This window comes from Typopeltis vanoorti, chromosome 20, assembly GCF_054136105.1.
Source record: "Typopeltis vanoorti isolate ZY-2024b chromosome 20, IOZ_Tvanoo_1.0, whole genome shotgun sequence".
In the NCBI taxonomy this organism is placed as follows: Eukaryota; Metazoa; Arthropoda; class Arachnida; order Uropygi; family Thelyphonidae; genus Typopeltis; species Typopeltis vanoorti.
In genome coordinates this window covers 106,992,028-107,016,069 of record NC_143568.1, presented here as the reverse complement: position 1 = coordinate 107,016,069, position 24,042 = coordinate 106,992,028, and the positions used below count along the sequence as shown (strand labels likewise).

At 36.9% G+C, this 24,042-nt stretch overlaps 1 protein-coding gene across 3 annotated transcripts in view; it reads right to left on the bottom strand.

Moving 5' to 3' along the window:
- MED15 (mediator complex subunit 15) overlaps nucleotides 1–24,042 on the bottom strand; it is a 246,494-nt gene that overhangs the window by 38,334 nt on the left and 184,118 nt on the right. For all 3 annotated transcript variants that reach the window (XM_090409717.1, XM_090409718.1, XM_090409719.1), the window contains one exon: nucleotides 15,886–16,028. In XM_090409717.1, the coding sequence (XP_090265843.1) occupies nucleotides 15,886–16,028 (143 nt within the window). The remainder of the gene's footprint in view (nucleotides 1–15,885; nucleotides 16,029–24,042) is intronic.

Below are 24,042 nucleotides of genomic sequence, written 5' to 3'. Positions count from 1 at the left end.
TATTGAAACCAGTGCTGTTCAAATTCACGTTATGTGAGGCATTACTGTGTATATCCACATATACACAAAAACAAACAGTAGTAGATAAATTTACTTTTTATCATCATTTCTGCAGATTTTTTTGTGATGAATTATTATTTAAAAAAAAATTTTTTTTTTTACTGATGGTTGGAAAAACTGAATTTTATAGTATACTAATATATCTATTAATGCACAGTATCAAATTCAGCTTTATTATAACAAATTCCATTAAAATTGGGTATAATAGAATGTTAAAGAAAAACAAAGGTCAGCTTTCTAACTTTGAGATCCACAAAAATATGCATGCTTCCATTAAAGTAACACCAACAATAATCACCATTATCAAATCCTGCTAGAATATGACAGTACTACATAACTCAGTTTATGTTATTACTAGATTCCGTTCAACATTTCCTACCAAATTAATCTTATTTGTTGGGTCTCCAATATTGCCATATTTTAAATTATAATTTTCTGGTATTCTACTAAGTGCATCAATTCACCTAGACCTTTTTAATCTTCCACTGTTCTTTTTTGCTTCCATCCTGGGATCAAACATCTATTTTGCTAATCATTTATCTTCCATACTGTTTAAGTGAGATATACCACCTTAGATTGGCTCTACTCACATAATCATGAACACAAATGGCATCAGGTTCCTTCTCAATATCTTTGTTTTAACTTGATTTTGCCAATGATGCCATGTATTCCATGCCGCTAATTTTAGTTCAGAATTCATAATCTGTGGTCTCTCAGTAATCAATTGTTTTATTTCTATTATTTTAATACAACTTTGAGATCCCAAACTGCTAGTTTAGCCCTGAAGACTTGTAATGGATTAATGAAGAGTACATATCATCAGCATAAAGTAAAGAACTGAGTTTAATATCTCCAATTTTGATATTAGGTTTATGCCACTTTCCATTATGATCAAGCATAAATGATCAACAGTTTTGCTGCATCAAACTTCTCTTAGCACCGGATTGTATACTTATGGGGTTTTGATCAGGGTTTTACTATGGTGAGTAAGTCTGTCACAGCAAAAGCTAATCGATTGCATAGTTAAAGTCAGCAGGAAGAATAAAAATAGAAATGTTCTTTATAATGTCCTTTATAAAATGTCTATTTATATTATAATGTTAGTTTTGAACAGCTTCTCTCTTGGTACCTTATCACATGCATTTAGCAGATCTATAAAACTTAAAGATCCTTCATATGTCCTCAAGATTTCTTAACTGCATGTCTTATGGTAAACATCTGGTTTACCATAAGACATCTGGTTCAGGCTAAACTCCCATTTAGCCTGAACCTTACTTGTTCTTCTTCAAGTTTCTCACAATATTTTTATAGTATCTCACAATATTATTAGTCTCTTCTTGGATATGCTTGCATAAACATTGCTTGAAATATTTACTAAGGAAATTTTTCTGTAATCCCCCCCCCCACACACACAAAAAAAATCTATTTTTTTTTTCACTTTTTATAGATAGCTAAAAAAAAATTTCACTCAGAATATGACTCTCTAATCATCTTGAATTTCACCTTTTCAATTATTCAGTGGACTATATATTGTAAAACTTTTTATGGCTTGATATTTGAACAGTTCTGGATGGAATGAAAGAAATAACACAAGGAATGAATTAAAACAATTGAATGCTTCCAATATATTTGTCTCTGTCTCTACTGATGACTAAAGAAAGCAGCCATCAGCATCTTAGCTTTGGCTATAACATTGCTGAAGCACAAGTACCTTCATTAGATGGTACTTCGGTCATTAGACCTGATGTCAGATGTAGAATGTGATGTCTGCAACTTGATTCCATATATTGCTAAGAACAATAAGGGTGACAAAGTTACTGTTACACAAGCTTTGGGTAACAGTGACTGTGTATTCTCTCTCTCTCTCTCTCTTCTAGCCAACTGGGTGCTCTCAGGAGTCTACAGAAAAACAAAAAATAGTCATCACCAGAGGGGACAAGATTAATGTTACTGCAGTCTTCAACATTACTGAATATAAACAAAAAATGGATGTTATACTCAGAGACAGTTTATTTATATTCCTTTAGATTATGATCCTACAAAATCTCAGGTTAAAACATTAAAAGACTAAAAAAGCAACTTCATGGCCCTGCTGAAATGACCAAAAAACTAAAAGCCTTTACTTTTCTCCTCCTCTCCCAATTATACAGAATGTTTACAATCCAATAATTCTCTGATGAATAATAGATACTACTGATTCCTCCCTTTTATGATTAAATATTCCTCCAATTTTAAAGTTTCTATTAAAAATTTAACTTTAAATGTTTCTGATATTATGGCTAGCTTTGACATCACCTCTTTCTCTCTCCCTCTACCAGTATCCCCCTTGAATGACACCTTAGAACTTTTAAAAAATGTTTTTTCCCCTGACATCACAGATTGCTACTCTTTTGCCATCCATGCAGGTTATTTCTCTTGGAAGAACAAAATATAGGTACAACAATCATACAAGGGTTCAACAATGGGTCTCAACTTCCTTTTGCTAATTTTTACACTGAATTTTGAAAAGCAGGTCCCTGACACATCCTATTTAAGTCTTCTATCTGGCTAAGATATACTGATTGTGTTCTTAATTTGGCCTCATGGCCTAGAAACATTAGATAGATTCCTCCTTCACCTCAACAGCCAACATCCAAGAATACACTTGACCACGAAAAGGGATTAATAATAGTCTAGCCTTTCTAGACATCTTAATAACACATATTTCAAATAGTAGCCTTTTTTTATAGTATATTTTACAGAAAACATAATAACAACGACAGATATGTTCACAAACTTTCTCTAACCACTGTGCCATACTTTATCTAATTCCAATTCCAATAGGATTAACAAAACAATTGATCCCCCCCCCCCAATCCTTGACATTTTCTACATACAGACTATTCTTTCTTTTAACCCTACAACCTGCATCAAAAAGAAAACAACAGAATTAATGAAATTGGTGATCACATGGCCAGAAAAAACAACCAAAAAAAAGCTAATACCACATTATACCCACACTCCCAGAATTTATGGCCTCCCAAAAATACACAAAAGAAACACACCACTACAACTGATAGTTGAAGAAATCGACAGCCCTAATTATCACTTAGCCAAGAAATTAGCAGCCACACTCAAGGAGTTGGTAAGTCACTCCTCCCCCTCCTACATAAAAAATACACAACAGTTCATAAACAAAATTAGAAACATCAGCTTTGACATAATTGCCCTTTTCACTAATGTCCCGATCAATGTTACTATTCTTCTCTTACAGAACATATTTCCACCTGACATCACGGCCCTCTTTGTCCACGTACTCCGCTCGGGGTATTTTGTGTGGTAAAATAATTTTTGCCCACAAAAAGAAGGTATGGCCACGGACTCACCACTTTTCCCCCAATAGCTAACTTTTGCATGGAAGAATGAGCAACAAGCTCTAGATTCGACCAGCCTAAAGATCAAAGTCTGGCTCTAATATGGTGATAATATTTTTGCCATTTTGCCCCATGACTGTGAACATTAAATACATTTCTATGCCACCTGAACAAACAACACAAACATATCCAATTCACTATTGAAATCAAAAATAACAACTCTCTTCCTTTTCTAGACACAAGTCATATGTCTTCCCTCAGACTGCCTCTCCTTCAGTCTACTGTAAACCTACACACACAGGCCAATACATACATAAAAATTCATACCACCATCCAACACAAAAACTAGGAGTCATCAGCACCCTCAAACACAGAGCCCTAACATTTGTAAAAAATGACTACAATAAAAAAAATGGTTCACAAGATCCTCCATAAAAACGCCACTAAAAACAAAAGAGATTACAAGAATGCCATAGCCATACCCTAAATTAGGGGCATTTCAGAAAAAATAGATAGAACACCATTTATTATTTTTATTCATATGGAGTTTCCTCCCTTTTTCTCCCACATCCCTATTGGGGCGAGTTGAGCCGCCTTTATGGGGGGTAAGGTATTTATGGCTGTAGATCTGTATGTTCACAGGGCCAGTTTGCCTGCTTATGGGATGAAAAATGCTAAATAAACTGGCGGGAAAAACCCTACTGCCCGTGCCCAAGACCAGCTAACTTGGCTATGGCTGAGGAAGATCCTCAAATTCCTCACGTCTTCGACGGGAATTGAACCTGGGACACTCCTTCCCCAATCATATGGTTGCGAAGTGCACATAGGCTAACCGTGTGGACAGAACACTACTTAAATACAACATTATGACTACCTTCAAACCCCCGACAAAATTAAGAAATTTACTTAGCTCTTCCAAAGATCCTCTTCCGTACCTAGCTCACACAGGAGTTTACAAAATTCAATGTACTTGTAACCTACCTTATAAAGGGGAAACAGGACACACCATCCCAATCAGAAAAGATAAACACAAACAACACATTAAATACCTCCACTATGGTAAAACAGGCCTATCAGACCACGCACTCCAAACATGCCACAGAATTGACTGGAAAGGCACCAAGTCCCTACACCACACCAAAACCTGGTTTGAAAGAAAATTCAAAGAAGCTTGTGAAATGCTGAAACATTATCCAAACTCAACCAAAATGATGGATTAATCATTCCATGAATGTGGAGGATCCATCTGCAATCTGTACAGCAATAAGAACAAGCCGAAATAGAAGAAAATCTTAATATGAGAGGACTTTAGAAATGTTTAATGTAGTTCCATTGATATTTCATTTTTATTTTAAAAAAAATATATTTTATTTTATTTATTTATATTTCATTTTTTTTTTTTCCCAAAAGAGGTCAGGCTAGGTTAAATGATTAACAAGCATTTAGATTCATCTTACTTTTGTCTAGTGCAGTGTGATGTAGCTTGTATCTTATACATAAGTATTTTTCCTGATGATGACCTCAATACAGAGGTTGAAATGTTGAATGTTACTTTCCTAATGTTAAGTAAAGTAATTATTCTAACACGTGTGTTGTGTGTCTCCATAAATTCTTCACCTAAGAAAGAAGGACATACAGACTATAGAAATTCAATCACTATTCCCTATGTTCAGGATACGTCAGAACAAAATAGTCAGAATTTTGAAAAAATACAATCTATGCACTGCCTTCAAAAGCAATACTCAGAACTGGATGTCCCTATTTGTTATCCTGAGGATAAATTCCATCCTCTCACAGTGCTTGATATGTATAGGGCTTCTTGTTCTGCATGTTGGCTATGGGCAGATTGGAAGATCAGCCAATATCTGCTTTGAAAAACAAGTAGAATCATGACTACAGAGAATCAGGTCTAGTAGCTAGACACTACACATAATCAAATAGAAAAAAAAAAAAAATATGTTTCATTTGCAGCACGTTCAAATGATGTGAAAGGCTTTTTTTTAGAATATGCAGATGTACTTAACAGCAACCTAAGTTAAATAAGTATGGATGTGTTGAACATTCCAAAATATATGAAATAGTAATTCTTAAGCCTGAGCTTTCCACTATTCCCCATAAGCATCCTTCCTAGCTAAGACTCCAGTCAATTAAGTTTCACTTTACTCTGTGATGCTAATCTGTATGTGTGTTAAAGTTTATATTGAACCCCCTGAAGATGTCTCTGACAGACAAAATATTGAAGCATTAAACTATTGATTAATTCATTTCTGGTGCTTTTTTTTCCATTACATGTTCACGAGTACAGGACAAATACTGAAATATGAATGATTATTCTTATGGGTTATATGAATACCAAAGTTGGCAAAAGAAATAAAGATGAGAAAGCAATAGGTAATGAAATGTGGTAAAAGAAATGAGAATGGAAATTTATTGGCAGCATTTTGTGAAATGAATAACTTGATAGGAAACAGCTTATTTAATTGTAAAGTTAAAGTATGGTTACAGAAATGCACCAACTATGTAATATGACATGGAAAGAAGGGAAAATGCCAGAGGAGTAGGTGAAATCAATATTAGTGACATTATACAAGAAAGGAAAAAAGCTAGAATGTAAAAATTATAAAACAATTGCCTTGACAAGTCACCTTGGTAAAGTGATGATGATATTGGCAGAAAGATTGAGAACACAACTGGAAGCATGCCTTGCAGACAAGCAAGCAGGATTTAGGAAGGATAGAACTACAATTCAACAGATTTTGACAATGAGGTTAATAGCAGAGAAAGCTTTGAGAAAAAACAAAAACATATATACTTGCTTTGTTGATTTTCAGAAAGCATTTGACAGTATTGACCAGAAAGTGACATTAGCAGTTCTGGAATCCTATGGAATTGATAAAAAACTAATAGCCATATTAAAAGATGTTTATTAGAATGCAGTTGCAGCAGTTAGAATAGGTGATGATTTGGGGAAATGGTTTAAAACAAGCAGAGGTACTAGACAGGGAGACCCAATATCACCAAGCATTTTCATTGCACATTTAGAAAGAGCAATGGACAAACTGAAGGAAGATGCCAAAGGAATACCTGTACACAGAATGAGAATTAACAATCTGAGATTTGCAGATGACATTGTTATTATTGAAGAAGACGAAACAGAACTACAAAAAATACTGAAACTGTTAAATGAGGAAGGGGAGAGATTTGGACTTGTTATGAACTTGGAAAAAACAAAGACAATGGTATTTGGTGAGAAGAACATGAAACAAAAGATGCAAGTGGATGGAACTGATATAGAAAATGTAGAACAATTCACATATTTGGGAAGTAAAATGACATATGATTTGGACTGTAAAAAAGAAATAAAGATTCTGTAAAAAAGAAATAAAGAAAAGTAAAGATCACTTTACTTTTCCAGATAACATCTGGAAAAGTAAAGTGATCAGCCTGCAAACAAAACTAAAAGTACTGGAAACATGCATCTTTTGCGGTGCACTGTATGGATCTGAAACATGGGTAATAAATAAGGAATCAAGAAAAAGAATTTTGGCATTTGAAAGAACTTGTTACAGGAAGATTCTAAGAATAGGATGGGTACAGAAAATCACAAATCAAGAGCTCTATTGGAAGATACAACCAAAACAGAATCTAATGCAGAAGATTATAAAACGGAAGCTGCAATTATTTGGACACATCTGTAGAATGAGTGAGGATCGGAAGATAAAGAAATTTATGGTTGGTATTTTTGATGGTTTAAACAGAAGAGGTAGACCATACAGAGAATGGATAGACAATATAAAGAACTGGTGTGGAATGGGTGTACAGAAACTGCGACACAGTGCACTGGACAAAGAAAGGTGGAGGAAGATAGTGAAGAAATCAGACACCAACGGGCAGTGAGCCCATGGTTTGTGATGATGATGAATAAAGAGATAAATTTGTAAATAACGTTACATACAAAAAGAAAATTTTAAACAAATTAATAAATTTAGTTTAATCCTTTATCCAAGTGTGAGCAAACAAAGTTTGTGCCTGAAAGTATCTTCAGGACTGGGCTAAGGTGGTACAACACCAGGGCAATCCTTGCAAAGGTGGAGCAAGCTACCAACACTCCTATCTCAGTATCTCCCATAATGCAAAACACATCTCCTTGTGGATATGTCTAATGTTATGCATTAAGGGAAGGGCCACAACCGAGACTAGTTTCAACCTTTATTGAGGTCTCTTCAGTGGGAGCCAGGCCCAAGCAGAAGCATTAGCAGGTCATCTCTACCTATAGGAGTTGCCAAATGGTGTGCCACCCTTTTTTAATAAATTACTCTGGATTTAGAGATTTTTTCATCATTAAACAAATTAAGTTAAGCAAAGCAGTGTTTACATATAAACAGACTTCATAATCAAATGTGTTTTACAAATTAATTCTTTTTAAAACAAAGTTAACTTCATGCAAGTTGTTTCAGACTGTTAAGATCTGTTTGAGTATATATATGGCACAGCCAGCATCGTAAAAAATAAAACAAACTCATTCCATTCTTGAAGTGAAGTGCCACTCCACCAGAACATGATAAATGGTGAGATGTGTGTTGCATTGTTCACAGATATTTGGTTCACCAATCCTGAATAAACAAGAGAGTGTAAAATGACTGTGACCTATGCAGAGCCTAACAAGAACAACTTCTTGCTTCTGTTTCTATGTTAACTAGAAGTTTCCTTTTACAAAAATACTTATTCTTTATAATTATAATTTTATAGTATACAAAATTATTGAATCCTTTCAGGATTGGCTGATGCAACATATGAATCATGGACCAGGATAATTAGCATGGAAGCTAAATATGTTCAAAACTTGGGAAATATCACACTCTTTTGAGTGGGTATAAAGGCTACATAATTCTAAGATGAAACTTTATTAATTTAACACTTATACTAGATTTTTATGCATTGTTTCAGGAGAGTTTCTTAGATATCAGCTAAACAACAAGGACTTTTACTGTATCAAAGCTAGAATGGAATCAGTGATTGAAAAAAAAAACTGGTTTAACAACAATGGATGTCTGATGGCACATGTACTAGCAGAATTATAACATTTAAAAACACAGTATGCACTATATCCAATATCTCTCTCTCTGTGTGTGCGTGTGCATGCATGCATAGTTCTTTGTATTCTTGATGAACAATGACCAGGATTGATATAGGATAACTTTTTTATCATATTGAGTAGGTGTACATAGCATACCTACTGAATGCAATAAAAACTGTAATAAACAGACATTTTTTTTTAAAATATATATTGAACTACCCACTCAGTCTCCAACAGTTGGATAGGACTAAATGGCCTTGCCTACTCTCTATAAGGGAATAACAGGCATTACCTGATATATAAATCTGTGCAAGAAGTTATAGAACCTGTAGCACATCAGTGCTGCACATGTGGGTTAGAGGAGAAAGACCTTTTGATATTTTTTTTTTGAAAAGCCTGTAGGCTGTTGTTGGGAATACTTCGTAAGGTTGGCTTTTTGAGAGAATGGAGACAAGCCGATTAGGCAGGTATATATTTGGATTGTGAAAACATGCAGGATATGTTTTAACAGTCTTAATGGAAAATGGAGGAATGATAGATCACCATTTGAAACTGATCATAGAAGTACCTATATACAGGAAAAGGCATATAGCACAAACAGACTCTCTAAGTTAGTATTTGAAGTGAGAGAGGGATCATTTGATTAGCCAAATTACTTTCTTTTGGATAGAATTTTTAAAAAGAATTCCCTAAAAGAATTGTTTAGAGATGTGTGTGTGTGTGATACACACCCAAAACACGAAAACAGTATTCTGAGATTGAACTGATTTGGAATTTAGACAGAGTTAGCTGAATACATGATAAATAGCTTCTTAGTCAAGAAAGGACACCAACTTTTTTAGAGGCTGAGGAAGCTGTTGATGTTATGTGTTGCATCAAGAAAGGTTAGAAGTAAATATGTAAATGAAGAAATCCTTGATCCTGTCTGGCAATGTTTTGGTGGCATTGACGATGACCAGATTATCCTTACCCCATTGATGGCATAAAGATCAGTGTGGCTGTAGATCTTGATGCTTGTGCAGTACTCAGTTGGTCGAACATGTAGGAAGCATGGAATGTACTATCATCAGTAAAACTATAAAGAGGGTTATTTAGTCAGTGAGAGATCATTTATGTATGTATGGGAAAAGAGAATAGGTAATAGAATTCTGGAAATTCCTCTTTTGGGAGAGAAGTCTGAAGTGATTAAGCCATCCATCATGATGTGCATTGACTGACTAGAAACAAAGCTAGGTATTCAATTTGATGAAGATTGGATTATATGTTCTGGAAGTGTCAAGATTATTAACAGCACAGTTTTCTCCAAAGATGGGTGATGTAAAGTGAGTGATCCAATTGGAATTCATATTACACTTCAGTGTGAACTAGCAGAATCTAACTGGCAGACCTTCAGATGATGAAATTGACTATTGAATACCCTCTTCTAGTTGTCACCTGCCTTCTCCTGGATTCTGCTCCTCTATATACTATTTGGTATCTATCCGTTTGGCAACTTTGTTTTCATATCACCATCGCATCCATACCAGTTTGCTCCATTTATGTAATGGAGTTTCATGTGCCTGCTGCCAAGCGCCTCTGCAAAATTGAGCAATATCATCATGTAGACATCCCATTTATTCAACTGAATCATCACTTTGCTATAAAGAGTAAATTATTAGGGTAGTCAACCTTGAGAAATTTACAAACCAATGAACTTGCTTAATGAGACTACTCCTCCATGATTTGGTACATCTAGAAACATATATAAGAGATGCATTCCTGAAACAAGAACATCTAGTTTCCTTTGACATAGAAGAAGCTTATGACACAGACTGGTGATATGGCATATTAAGATACCTTTGTAACGTATGCCTCAGAGAGCACCTTCCCGATTTGATTAATAGCTTTGTCTAGCTGAGTCTTCCAAGTCTGAGTGGGAAGTACATTATTTTGGTTATATTATCAGGAAGAGGGTTCCCCAAGGCTCTGTCTTAAGTGTGACACCCCTTTACTGTCAGGGTTAACGCAATCACTGAACAGCTTTCTCTCACAATAGGCAGTGCTCTGTATGTTGATGACATAACCATTTACTGTCACTCTTATAACATGAGGGTAATTGGAAGACAACTTCAACAAGCAATCAATTGTATGGGCTGTTATTAATGGATTCAGGTTTTCAGTATCTAATAATGAAAATGTACTCTTCATCCACATCCTCAGATAAGAATTGGACAAAGTATTATTCCGTAGCAACAGAAGCCAAGTTCTTAAGACTCATCTTTGACAGAAAGCTTACATTCTTTGCAAGCATTCATCAACTGAGGGGAAAGTGCAAGACAGCAATGGATCTCCTTTACATTGTATCCTCTACTGAATGGAGGTGCAGATTGATCTTCCATTGCTTCAACTTTATAGTGCACTTATACATATTCAAAGCTGGATTTGAGGTCTCAAATCTACAGTTCTGCAAGCAAGCAATGATTGGATACTATCCATCATCAGGGTATAGATGGCTATTGGTGCTTTTTGCACATCCATTGAAAGTCTTTATGTCAAAGCAGATGAACCAAGCTCTATCACTTAGACTGAAACAGTTATCAATACCCTAAAAGTCTCTTCCAGAGCATCCTATGTGAACTCTCTTGTCTGCATTGCAATCCCAATATCACACACATCAGACTGCCATATGTCCTTTTGGTGTGCATGTTAATGCAAGCTATTGGCACGAATGTTAACATTTCTGGTACCAAACAAACTGCATGGCAGGTTTGCACTCCAACCATATTAAGTGAGATTTCACACTGTATTACCAACTAACGAAGTTGCACACTCCATTATCCATCTACATGCAGTTATTAATGCACACAAGGCAGAACACTGATTTCCTTTCCATCTATACTGACAATTCAAGATCCCAGACTTCTGTTGATTCGTGCAACTATATTTCCTTTGTCATATCCACTCTGCTGATCCCACCCAATTCAACAATTACACAGCAGAGTTGAATGCCATACAGCAGGGATCTTCAACACATGACCTGCTGGCAATTTTGAAAAAATAACTACTTAACATTAAGACGCGATTAAATAAAAAATACTTTCAACGAAGCTCACAGGCCACTAAGCTATGCTGCAGTATTTAGAATTGTAAGATGTTTTCCAGATTCACAAGGAACGCTGTGCATTTGATATTTTACATAAAATCCTATAAAAATAAATATTAAATAGACATGCTTTTTCAGCCATCTACCAACTCCAAGTGGTATTTAAGTACTAATAATAAAGTCGCAGGTAGGCTAAATCAGTAGGTCGTTCGAGTGCGTTGTCTAGTACCTTCCAGACACTTCGTTATTTTCATATAAATACAAGAGGATCTCATCCACAGTCAATCGTGAACAGTGTGATATTCATGTATAAGAGCACGCAGGTTTGTTGTGTCAGCCATAGCCTATTGTGGTTTTATATTGTCATACTTTTTTCATTCGTGTGAGACATATTAAATGGGCAATAACGGTTACATGGCCATTTTGGATAATTTTTTGGGTTCCTTCCATCACTATAGCGTCTATGAGTAAAAGCTTAAATCGAGTGATTCTTGTCAGGTTTTTAATGAAAAATGTACCAATATGTAATTTTTTGTGCCGATCAACGATAAGCCAGTGTGTTTAATTTGTAGTGAGTCAATGTCAGTATCAAAAGAATACAATATAAAACGATTTGTGAGACAAATCATGCATCCAATTTTGATCACTTTCAAGGGTGGTTTTGTGTGGACAAAGTGAACTGTCTCCAAATTGATTTAAAATGCCAGCAGGGTACGTTTAAAAGGCAGAGGGAAGAGAGCAAAGCATGCATCAAAGTAAGTTATGTAATAGCTGAAAAAATGCTAAAAAATCAAAAGCCCTGTTGGACGGAGAGTTTGTGAAAGAGTGTCTCATAGCTGCTGAGGAAATTCTGTGCCCAAATAATAAAGACATGTTTAAAAACCGAGTTTGTCTGGGGTAACTGTAGCACGACGTGTGCTACAGTTACCCCATGTTTTTCAATTACTTCCAATAACATTAAAGGAACTTTAAAAACCACTGTTTAATCCACCAGGAGAATTTGTGTGCAAAAACTACTGGATTTGAGAATGTCACGAAAGTTATTGTGATTGCCGTCAACATTATTAGGGCAAGAAGTTTGAATCATCTTCAATTCCAAGAGTTTTTGACCCAAGAGTATGAAGAGGATCATGGCGATGTGGTTTATTATAGTGATGTGTGTTGGTTTAGCAAAGGGAAGGTTCTTTAAAAAAGTCTTTGACTTAAGGAGCGAAATACAGTGTTCATGCAAACCAAGGGGAATCCGATTGCAGAATTTAACGATCTGAAGTAGATGACTGACTTTGCCTTTGTGACCGACATCTTGTTGCATATGAAGGACCTAAATACGTGGCTACAATCCAAAGATCAACTGGTGCACACTCTGTTTGATCACATCAAAGTTTTTGTGGCCAAGCTCAACTTTGGGAGGCACAACTCGCAAAAAAAGACTTAACTCATTTTCAGCTTCTCACTAAGTCCAACTGTTCATCTCTTGATGAATACACTGCAAAATTAGCCATGTTGCGAAGTGAGTTCAAAGAGAGATTTAGTGATTTTAGTAACCAACAGTCTTCTTTAGATTTATTTTCAATGCCATTCAGTGTCAATGTTGCTGAAATGCCAGGCTCAGTACAAATGGAGCTGCTTGAACTCCAAAACAACTCTTCTGAGAGAAAAATTATTCAATGTGCCCTTGCTTACATTTTACAGACTACATTTCTGAGGATGCATTCCCTAATCTTCGCTGACATGCTTTGAAGATGTGCACTTTGTTAGGAAGCATATACTTATGTGAGCAGTTCTTCTCCAGAATGAAGCATGTGAAGTCCAAGACAAGAACTCAGATTACGGACCAACATCTTGAGAATACACTGCACATAGCAACTTCCAACATTGATAAACTGGTCAAGGAAAAATATTGCCAAGTTCCCCATTGACATTGTAAAAAATGAATGTTTTCTTCATTAAATTATCTTTTTTTTTATCACGAACCTGACTCCTACCTATGCTCTTAAAGCTGAGTTTGCAGGTCACTAAGCTATACTGCAATATAGCTTAGTGACCTGCAGGCTTCATTGAAATTTTTAATGCAGCTTGCACTGTCTGAAAGGTTGAAGACCCCTACCATACAGCTTGCACTTGTGCATATAAAAGAAAACTGCTATCAAAAGTGTATGATTTATACAGACTCATTGAGTTCTTTACAGGCCATCTCCTCTCCTCTATACAATCCACATCCAGCACTTTGAAGTTCTACAACTGTTATTCCACAAAATGAAGTTTTATGTTTAGTTGTACTGGATTCCAGCCACCATGGAATTGAGGAAAATGAGACCGCAGATGCAACTGTTGGATCAGCTCATACTTTTTCTACATATTGTTTGTCATTCCTGTATACAAACTACAGGCAGTTTATAAGATCAAAGCTAATGACCCAATGGCAACAAATTACATGAAATTAAATCAGTATCACTATGGGAGGGAGGGAATGATTATTACTTGTCCCACTTAGTAACACTCATCTGCTACCAGTCTTTTAACTCTGAAAACCACTCAGACTATTCACATTCCTCTCCATGAAGCTCATCTTCAATCCAACTATCAAAATAGTGAAGGTATCTTCTAGGTGACTGAATGTCCACAACTTCTACTTACTCAAATTCCTGATAATCCCCTCTGCTATCCCAATACTCTTGATTTTTTTTTTTTTTTAAATAGTACTCCTCCCATACTGCAGAAGTTACCTCTCCTCTCAGCAACTAAGACCACAATCTTGTGAAACTTTCCAGTCTCACAGAACTGCCTCCTTCTGAATAATACTCAATCTTGTCTTTGGCACTATAAAGGTACCAAGTGGGATGCCCACCAGAACTAATCTTCTTTTCCATGGCATGGCTATTACTTCCAATGTTCTGACTCAGACACCTGCACTGAGTGAGCCACAGAAATCATCCCAGATCCATCCACTTTCCAAGCCCTGGGTTCAACAGAAGATGTATGAAAGCAGTTGAAGAAAAAACTCATCTTACTGCAGGTGGCTTGCATAAAAAAAAAAAAAACAGCTACATACTCAGCCTATGTGGATGCATGCATGCAATAGATGTAAAATAACTATCAGCAAATCCAAATCAAACTTCATAAAGATGAACAGCAGAAAACTTGTTTCTTGTGCAAATGGAAGTCATGCCTTCCGATCCTTTGCAAAAGCCATTGGATGAACTTCTGCTCACATGCGCTTCCACCTCTTCATCCAGCTGGCACCACTGTTACAGAATCTAAAGAAAATGCCGACCCCCTGGCATCACTCTTCCTTTAACTACTGCATAGATAATGAAGGCAAATCACATCCTTCAATCCAGCAACCAAGCACAGTATGCCTCTTGTGGTCTTTCACCAAAAAGACATAAGAATATTAGACAGCCTGAACATTACAAAGTCATCTGGTCCCAATATCATCTCTCCTATTGTACTCAAAACGTTGTGCTTCAGAGCTAACACGTGTACTCTATTGTCTCTTGAATCTTCTATGCTCAGCTAGAACCTACTCTATCTCATGAAAGCCAGCATATATCCAACTCATTCCAAAAAAGGGAGATAAAAGCCTACTACCGACCAATTGCCATTATCTCAATCCTTTCCACTGAGATGATGACTGGAAGGAGATCTTAACATCCCTTTTTAAGGAACGCATAAACCAACCAGTACCTCTATTAATTGCACCAGCCAACTGAGAGCAGTCAAAAGTGGTTAGTTTTGTTGGCATCTTTGATGACAGACTTTCAGAGTAGATACCTACTAATGGAGTGCATCATGAGAAGGTGAAAACTGGACATTATATCAGAGGTCCTGGTTGGTTTATATTTCCTTAAAAAGAGGATGTTAAGGTCTCCTTCCAGTAACAGACTGACCATTAAGCAACTACTTCTTCAAAGCCACCATGTAGAAATGTAACAAAATTTGCTCAATCACAGAACAAATCAAGTAATGTTTCCATGCAGAATTTTAAGCTGTCCAACTGCAGGTATCTTGACAAGTGGAGAATCCTAAAGCACAAATTTCTGTCAGTGGCATTTTGAAGTTGGACTCAATCCACAGGAGTCCCACACCTGCAAGCATGCAACTGCCACATCCCTGGCTTTAAAACTTAATACAAGAGAATATTTTTAATTTTTATTTTTTATTTTTGCTTACTAGGATTATCAATAAAATAAACAAGTATGTGAAGTAAATCTAGCTGTTTGAAATAGCTGATGAAAATTATTTTAATATCATCAAAAACAAAAATTAATAAAACTGACCAAAAAATTAAATAACTATGCAAAATACAATACCTGGTGTGTTTAAATTGCTTCCAGGTGATGGTGCAGCACCAACTACAGATGCAGTTCGACTTGAAAAATTACTAACTGGAGATGGAGTGATTTGAGATGTGGGACTTGGTGCATAACCTGCTGGAGATGGAGCCATTTGTGAACTATAATATATTAAAAAAAAAAAAAGAAAAATATAACTATGGATATGTTTTTCTCACAAACAGGGATCCACACTATATGCTATAGACAGAAAGGGGAAAAAAAAGTTACTACTTATAAGTCTGAAAAAATGTAAATATACAAAACACAATCCATCTAGTAGTAGCTAGTGTTTTGAAAATTTGCATTAATATATTGAAAAAACACTGTTAATTCAGTACTTTACAAACAATATTTTTATGTTTATATAACAAGATAATTTGTGGTGTCAATTATGATTGTAACAAACAAAGCAACTTATTTTACAAAAAGTATTTACTAATACTGGTAGTTCAATCATGCATGAAAGACCATTTTTCAAACACATCTACAATGAGTGGCTAGTTTGTTAGAGATATCCACTAACATTGGGACATAACTCCAAGAGATTACTAAAACAATCTACAGGTATCCTACCTCAGGCAGGCATCAATTCCTACAATTTCAACAGATTTCATGGTAGCAGGTATCTCTAAGTATCTCTCACAAGAAGGGATATGTTGTTCTGATATTCAGGAAGGCTGCACCATTTAGCTATTGCTCTTCTGATATCAAAGGGCCTAAATTCAACTGTCACCACTTTGCATTGTTGTGACCAAGAATGGCAGATTCATCTGCACATCTGCATGAAATAACAGTGGTCGGGATTCATCATTCTTTGTTACTTTTCTCCAGTCTGGTGTCCTATGCTGATATTTCTAGATCCACCTTAGCTGTAAACATTTGCTTTTGTTGGACAGGTGTCCTCAATGGTCATGTGATACTCGTATCCTATTCGAGAAGGCATGTGATGCAGCAAGTTCAAATACACAAGATTGCAATTCCTCATACTGCAATCCTGTGTCAATCACCCAAATGTACTTTTATTGGACTTTATTAAGAGGCAAAAATGGATTAACAGTGACTTAATGTTTTCAAGTGATTACACCATTCTTAATAGGCCAGGAGTTATGCTTCCATTACTATCTTCTGTTTGAAATCATTCATGTCACAACCATTATTATATTAATGAGCATTTGATTAAGTGTAGTGTGCTTAATTTTGTAATTTTCAAAGGTTTAATTTTTGTTTAATTGTACACTATATTGTGTGTCATAGTGCTGATACACAAAACAATGGTGGGAAATTTTAACATGTGATTATGTTTACTGTAGTGTGTGCAAAATGTATGCTCTTCTCAGAATGAGAGATTTATAGAAGGAGAATGAAACTGGAGAAAATGTATGTCATAAGTGTTTCATGAGCAAATGCAAAAAGTGTGAAGGGAGAAAACAGGATGATAGCAGTGAGTTGAAAGACAAAATGCATGATGACGATGCAACGGTGTAGTTAATTTTACAAGTGGTATGAGTGACTGAACAAATTATGTGGTGAAAAATTAAGAGAATGACCAGATGGTAATGGAAAAGATAATGCACTTACATGGAGTTCTTCACTGAACAAAGCATGAGATTGAGTTCGAGAAACATCTGGCAGATGGGTGTGACAAAGAAATGAAAGAAAGGGGAAGAAAAGCAGAGCATGAAAGAGTGAAAGCATGAGAATAAGGACTGGATTTTGTTTGGTGATTCATTAATAAAACAAGTGCTTGAAGAGAGTGACAAAATTGTGCTTTTCTGGCACTAAGATTAAGGATGTTAGTGATACTGTGAGGATGCAGAAAGTGAAAGAGATGTTTATTTTAGCTAGTACAAATGATTCAGCAAGTGACAAGTGGTATATAAGAAGACATGAAAGAGTTGTTAATGCATTCAAAAAGAAGAGTGAGAAAGTTGTGTCTATTGCCATGCTATAACAGAGGAAAGCTGAGGAAGAGATCATGAATTAGTCAGTGCAAGTTGTGCAGGAGGAATGGTGTGGAGTTTATGGATGTGTTTAGGAAGTTTGATGGAAGGAAGGGTTCACATAATGTAGGTGGCTTGCATTTCAATGGATTTGGGATCAGTAATCTTGAGAAAGTGTTGTTCAATGAGATTTTGGAAATGCAGAGTTAGGGAAATTAGAATGTTTGGGTGTATGTGTGTGTGGGGGGGGGGGGGATGCAGGAGAGAGTGGGTCCTGGCAACCTAGAGGTTAGTAAATGAGAGAGGGATCACATGATGCTAAATTTAGTAACCCAGGTTCTTAACTTTAGTGGGTTAAGCAAAACAAGGTGTAAAGGAGGTTGTGGGGGATGAAGTGGGGGGTTGCAGTTTATATTAATGCCAGAAGTATTCAAAATAAGGGGAAGGAGCTATTGGCATTGGTTAGCTCAACTTGGCCAATAGTTATAGGCATTAGTTGTAGTTGATCAAAGATGTGATAGATAGAATGCAAGAGATAGAGATATAGTGTCTTCAGAGAGGACAGAAGGAACAGGATGGGGGGGGGAGGAGTGCTAATGACAGAGGAACTGAAGAATCCCTCTGAAGAATGATAGAAGCCAAAAAGAGTAGAAGCACATGTTGGGAGTGGGGGGGTACAAGGATTCAGAGGATTGTTCATTTGAGGCTATCTAGTGTGAGATAGAATCAAACAAGACAAAATATATAATTGGTTGCTGCTACAGGTTGAGTAATTATTATGGTTATATTAACTATGAGGAGGACACAGACTGAGAGGAAGAATGGCCACAGGCAGGGAAGAAAATGGAATTTATGCAGCTGCTGAGAGATAATTACCTGAGGCAGTATGTAATGGTGGGGACACGAGATTCGAGAGTGCTGGAACTGATCACAGCATCAGAGAATGTAACAGTAACACTGCCTCCACTTGGAGAAAGTGATCATCAGTCTTGATGTGGGAGATTGCCAGACATGAGGAATCTTCTGTTAAGAAGGGATATATATGTGGAATTACAAAACAGGTGATTATGACAAGCCAAGGAGTCAGCTTTCAACAATGCCATGGCATAAGAATTTGGAGGGGAGAGATGCTGTGAGGTTGCATGAGAGTTGGTTGAGGGGATGTTTGAAGAAAACAGTACCAGAATGTATACCCAGTACCCAGTCAGAAAGATAAATCAGGTAGGAGTCATTTAGATGAATACCATCATTAAGCAAGAGTTGCAGAAAAAATTGTGGAGGGAAAATAAAGAAAAAGATGCCCAATAACAGTACAAGGCAGACGAGAAGGATACAACTGCATAATAAGAGAAAGCCAAAACTATTTATGACAGAAAGCCAGCTGATGAGGCCAAAAGAAATCCTAAACAGTTCTTTTGCTATCTGGCAAATAAAAGGTGCAATGACTATGGAAAGATGACTTTAAAAAGTGCTCATGGTGGAGAAGGTAACAGAATCAAACCAAATAGTTGAATTATGGTAGCGAGCACTATGCAAGGGTGTACCACCTAGGTGATCATTGCAATGTGAGCTATGACACTGATGGGAGAATAGAGGTTGAAAAAAATGGAAGTGCTTAAAATATTGCAGAAACTCAATGCAAACACTGCCATTAGATTAAATGGAATATCAGCCTGTGTATTATGAGAATGTGAAAGGGAATTATCAGCATTTCTGACCAAGCTGTTTAATTTAAGCCCCAGTACTGGGCAGGTGCAAATGGAGTGGAAAGACGGTAAAATAGTCCCATTGTATAAAGGAGGCTCCAAGACAGAAGTAGCAAATTATAGGCTAATTGACATTTCAGGAGTGATGATTATGGTATTGGAGAAATCAGTGAAAGGCAATTCAGTACTGAGTGGATAGGAATATGATACTACTCTATAAGAGATAACATGGTTTTGTGAAGGATAATTCTTGCCTTAGTAATCTGATTACTTTTTAATAATAAAGTGACAATGAAGGTGGATAAGGGAAATGGCTAGATTATGCAAAGGCATTTGACAAGATTCCACATAGAACTCTGTTGCATAAATTATAGCAAATGGGGATGAGTATGAATCTAGCAATTTGGATTAGAGGGTGGCTGAAGGACAGATAGAGTGGTTTATGGAGGAGTTGAGTACAGGAGAAGGTGAGTGACAAGTGGTGTACCACAGGGCTCCATACTTGTGCCCTCTGTTGTTTATTTTGTATATCAATGACAGAGGATATGACTTGACAGGAAATATTCAATTGTTTGCTGATTATGCTAAACTTGGAAGAGCTATGGTAAATGAAGGTGATGTAGAGATCCTTCAAGAAGACTAAAATAGACTAGCAGTATGGGCAAAGGTAAAAAATGGATGCCAGTTTAAGGTGGCCAAGTGTAAGGTAATAATGCACTTGGGTAGAAAGACGAGATCACAAGCTGTGAACTATATTTAAGGAACTGAGCTGCAGGAAACTGATGAGGCCAGGGACTTGGGTGTGATTATGGACAGGAAGTTGAAATTCAGAAAGCATACTGCAGAGGTAACCAAAACAGTACATCAGGTTACATGGTTGTCAAAGAACACACTAACAAGCAGAGACAGAGAGGTTACTGTTCCCTTTTAAGGCATTAATAAGGCCACATCTGGATTATTGTATGCAAATCTGGACATCCTAATGACAGTGGGAATGAAGAAGTGATGGAGAGCAACCATCATGTAAAACACAGGGTTTTACATGATGGTTGTTCTGTGGCAAAAAGACTGTTGCTGATGGAGAACACCTCAGCATCCTTGCCTGCTTGATCAGTGAAACTGAAGAAGGGGAGCCAATATGAGTTGTGGACATTGAAGTCCCCAAGAAGGATATGATCTCACTATTGGGGGGTACTTAGACTACAGAAAGTTGAGCTTTAGAGAGAGAAAGTTGAAGAGATTAGAGTGGTTGACAAAGTCTGGAGAGGATAGAGAGAGCATATGAAAAGGACAGATTGATTTGGTAGAGAAATTTTGAGCCAAAGAGAATCAAACAGTATGGATTCAAGGATTTACAATCTCTGACATGGTATGTTGGTTCTGACAAATGCACAAGTGCCACTCTCGTGGCAGAAAGAGCTGTGCAATGAGTAGTTTGGGCAGTTAAAGTATACAGTGGCCGGATGAGGTTGCCAACTGGGATTCTGAAAAGATGACTGTAGGTGGTGATGCACATCGTTTATATTACTGTTTAGGCCATAGATATGTTGGTGAAGTGGAGGTGGGATTTTTTTTTTTTTTAAATTTTTGGTAAGAATTACTGTTGATGGGCTGTTTGTGGTTGGATTTCTGTTCTCTTTTATGAATTTTTATTTTTTTAATTTTTTATTTTTTGGGGGGGGGGGGTTGGATTTTGCTTTTTTTTTTTTTTTTTTTTTTTTTTTTTTTTTTTTTTTTTTTTTTTTTTTGTATGGAAGAATTTTTGAGATCCACAGCAGAAATGCATTTCTTTTGGTTGTAATTCATTGTATTTGGTGAGGCAGAGATAAAAGGGATATAGGGCATGCAGTGAGAGATGACAGACTCACAAACCTACTGCCAACACACAGAGGGGGGGGGCAGTCTCCTATCCATACGTGGCCTCAACAGTTTCCCCCCCCCTGCAGCCACAGCATTTGGTCTCCCCCCAGTCACAAACTGGCAAAGTACATGGTTGCAAGATTTGTTGCTAGCTAATCAGGAAGCCTCCAAGTTCATTACTACCTTATTCGGTCCCATGTGTTAACCAGTTGCCAGCCTGCAGAACTGTTTTACTGCTGTACCCTTAATTGGGAGAGGGTCGAAGTCCCCTACAGTGAGTGGTATGTCGTTGAGGGTATCACCCTCACTGCATGTGTGTGGGGGGAAGAAACCAGAACCCTTGCTCTAGTGACCAAACATGACAGCAGCCACTTCAGTTCTCTAATAATTAAGGTGGTAGTATTTCACTGGGTTATGAAAGACGTCTACCACTTAGAGGTTTAGTTGGCATTTCCTCCAACTAAGAAAGATATATTTGTGGTGGCAATGTAAGCATTGTCAGTGAAAATGAATGGATGTATAGAAAAAAATTATAATTATGTGTGGGGGGGAGGGGGGGAGAGCTACATTGTTTTGTGAAAAGAAGGTTTTCCTTAGTCAATTACTCACTCACTTTCTATAATAAAGTAACAGTAATGTTGGATAAAGAACATGGCTGTGTGCTATGTTACTGTTGCATTTTGAAAAAAGAAACATCTCACAGGATTCTTTATGGAAACTTCTTAAGTAAACCAAAGCAAATGAGGAAGTATATGAAGATGGTGACATGGGTAAGAGAACCAGTGGCCGAAAGACATAAAGGAGCAGTATATGGTGGAGCAGTATCAAGGAGTAGGCAGGTGACTACTAATGGCATACACAACAAGGTTGACTGATGATGGAAATTTTTTCACTTGGCTAAGCTATATATATATATATATATATATATATATATTGAGTTGGCAAATAAGTTTGTTCGGTTTTTCAGAGTGGAATGAAACACATTTTATTTAATATATATAATACATACTAGTCAGTTATATATTGACCCTCTTTATCAATGACCTCTTGCCATCTGTCCACCAACTTCATTATGCAGCGTTCATAAAACTCCTGAGGTTTACTGGCGAAAAACTGATCCAGGTGTCTTTTGACTGTTGTCTTCCGATCGTTGCAGAATTCTCTGCAACGATCGGAATAAGTGGTAATCGGAAGGTGCCAGGTCCAGTGAATACGGAGAATGCGGTAAAACATTCCAGCCAAGACGTAACAATTTATTCCGGGTTATTAACAATGTGTGGAATCTGGCATTGTCATGGTGAGAAACAACTCCTTTCCGATTTGTCAATTCAGGACGTTTTGTGCTGATTGCACGGGCCCGTCGCATTAACTGTGAGCAATAGACAGTTGAATCTATTGTTCTGCCTGATGGTAACACCTCATAGTGGACAACACCTTTATAATCCCACCACTGGGTGCAATCCCGCTTTCGAGGTTGTTTGCAGCAGTTCGCTGTTGTACCCCATGATCTTTTACGCACCACGTTATCGTACACGCATTTTTCATCTCCCCTAATCATCTGCTTCAAAAATGGGTCATTTTCTTGGCGACGTTGCAGCGAATCATAGATGGATATGCAAGCAGTCATATTAGCCACAGTCAATTCATGCAGCACCCAAACATTGAGTTTTGAAACATATCCCAGCTTGTGCAAATGGTTTTCAACGCTTGTATGGGATATGTTCAGTACTGCAGAAATCTCCTGCACTGTTTGAAGGATTTTTGTCGATGATATCCTTCACAACACTCAAATCAACCTCGGTCGGGTGACTGGCATGAGGCACATCACTGACGTCGAAATCTCTAGAATAGAATTTGGCAAACCGCTTTTGGCATACGTGTTAAGGCACCATCCCCATATATGCTGCATATTTTTTTATGGGCCTCCACAGCTTGTTTTCCTTTTTTGAAATAAAAAAGCAAAATATGCTGGTAACGTACGTTATTTCCTTCCATTTCTAAAAATATGTTACACACAGGCCGAACGAAAATTCACTGAAAGGTTATGTAAAATGTCACCTTTCACCTGCACAATAGTGTTGCACGGCAGCGCAACAATAGCGCAGGTGAAGCGGCATAAACTTGTACTAACGCATAAACCGAATGAACTTATTTGCCAACCCAATAATTGGTAGCTTAGCCAAGTGAAAAAACTTCCATCAACTATCTCTAATCCAAAGAATTTTAGTAATAAGGTGTTGACACCTTTTGGCAACTGGTATATGGTGATATGACTTCTGCATTACTTCCACTTTAGTATCACCACAATAAAGGTCGAAACTGATCTGGGTAGTGACCCTTCCCTTAATGCATAGCAGTATACATGTCTGCAAAGAGAGAGATGTGCTTTGCATTATGGGGTACTAAGGCAAGTGATCAGAACTTATCCCACCCTTACGAGTTGCCCCAGTCCTGAAAATACTTCAGGCGCAAACTTTGGATTAAACCAAATATATAATTGGAAGGTTGAGTGATGTTTAATTTACATTGATGATATTGGAGATGATTTGAAGGGTACCAAATCAATGGAACGGGGACTGCTAGATATAGTTGAAAGTTCATATAATCAACCTCTTGTCAGTGAATAA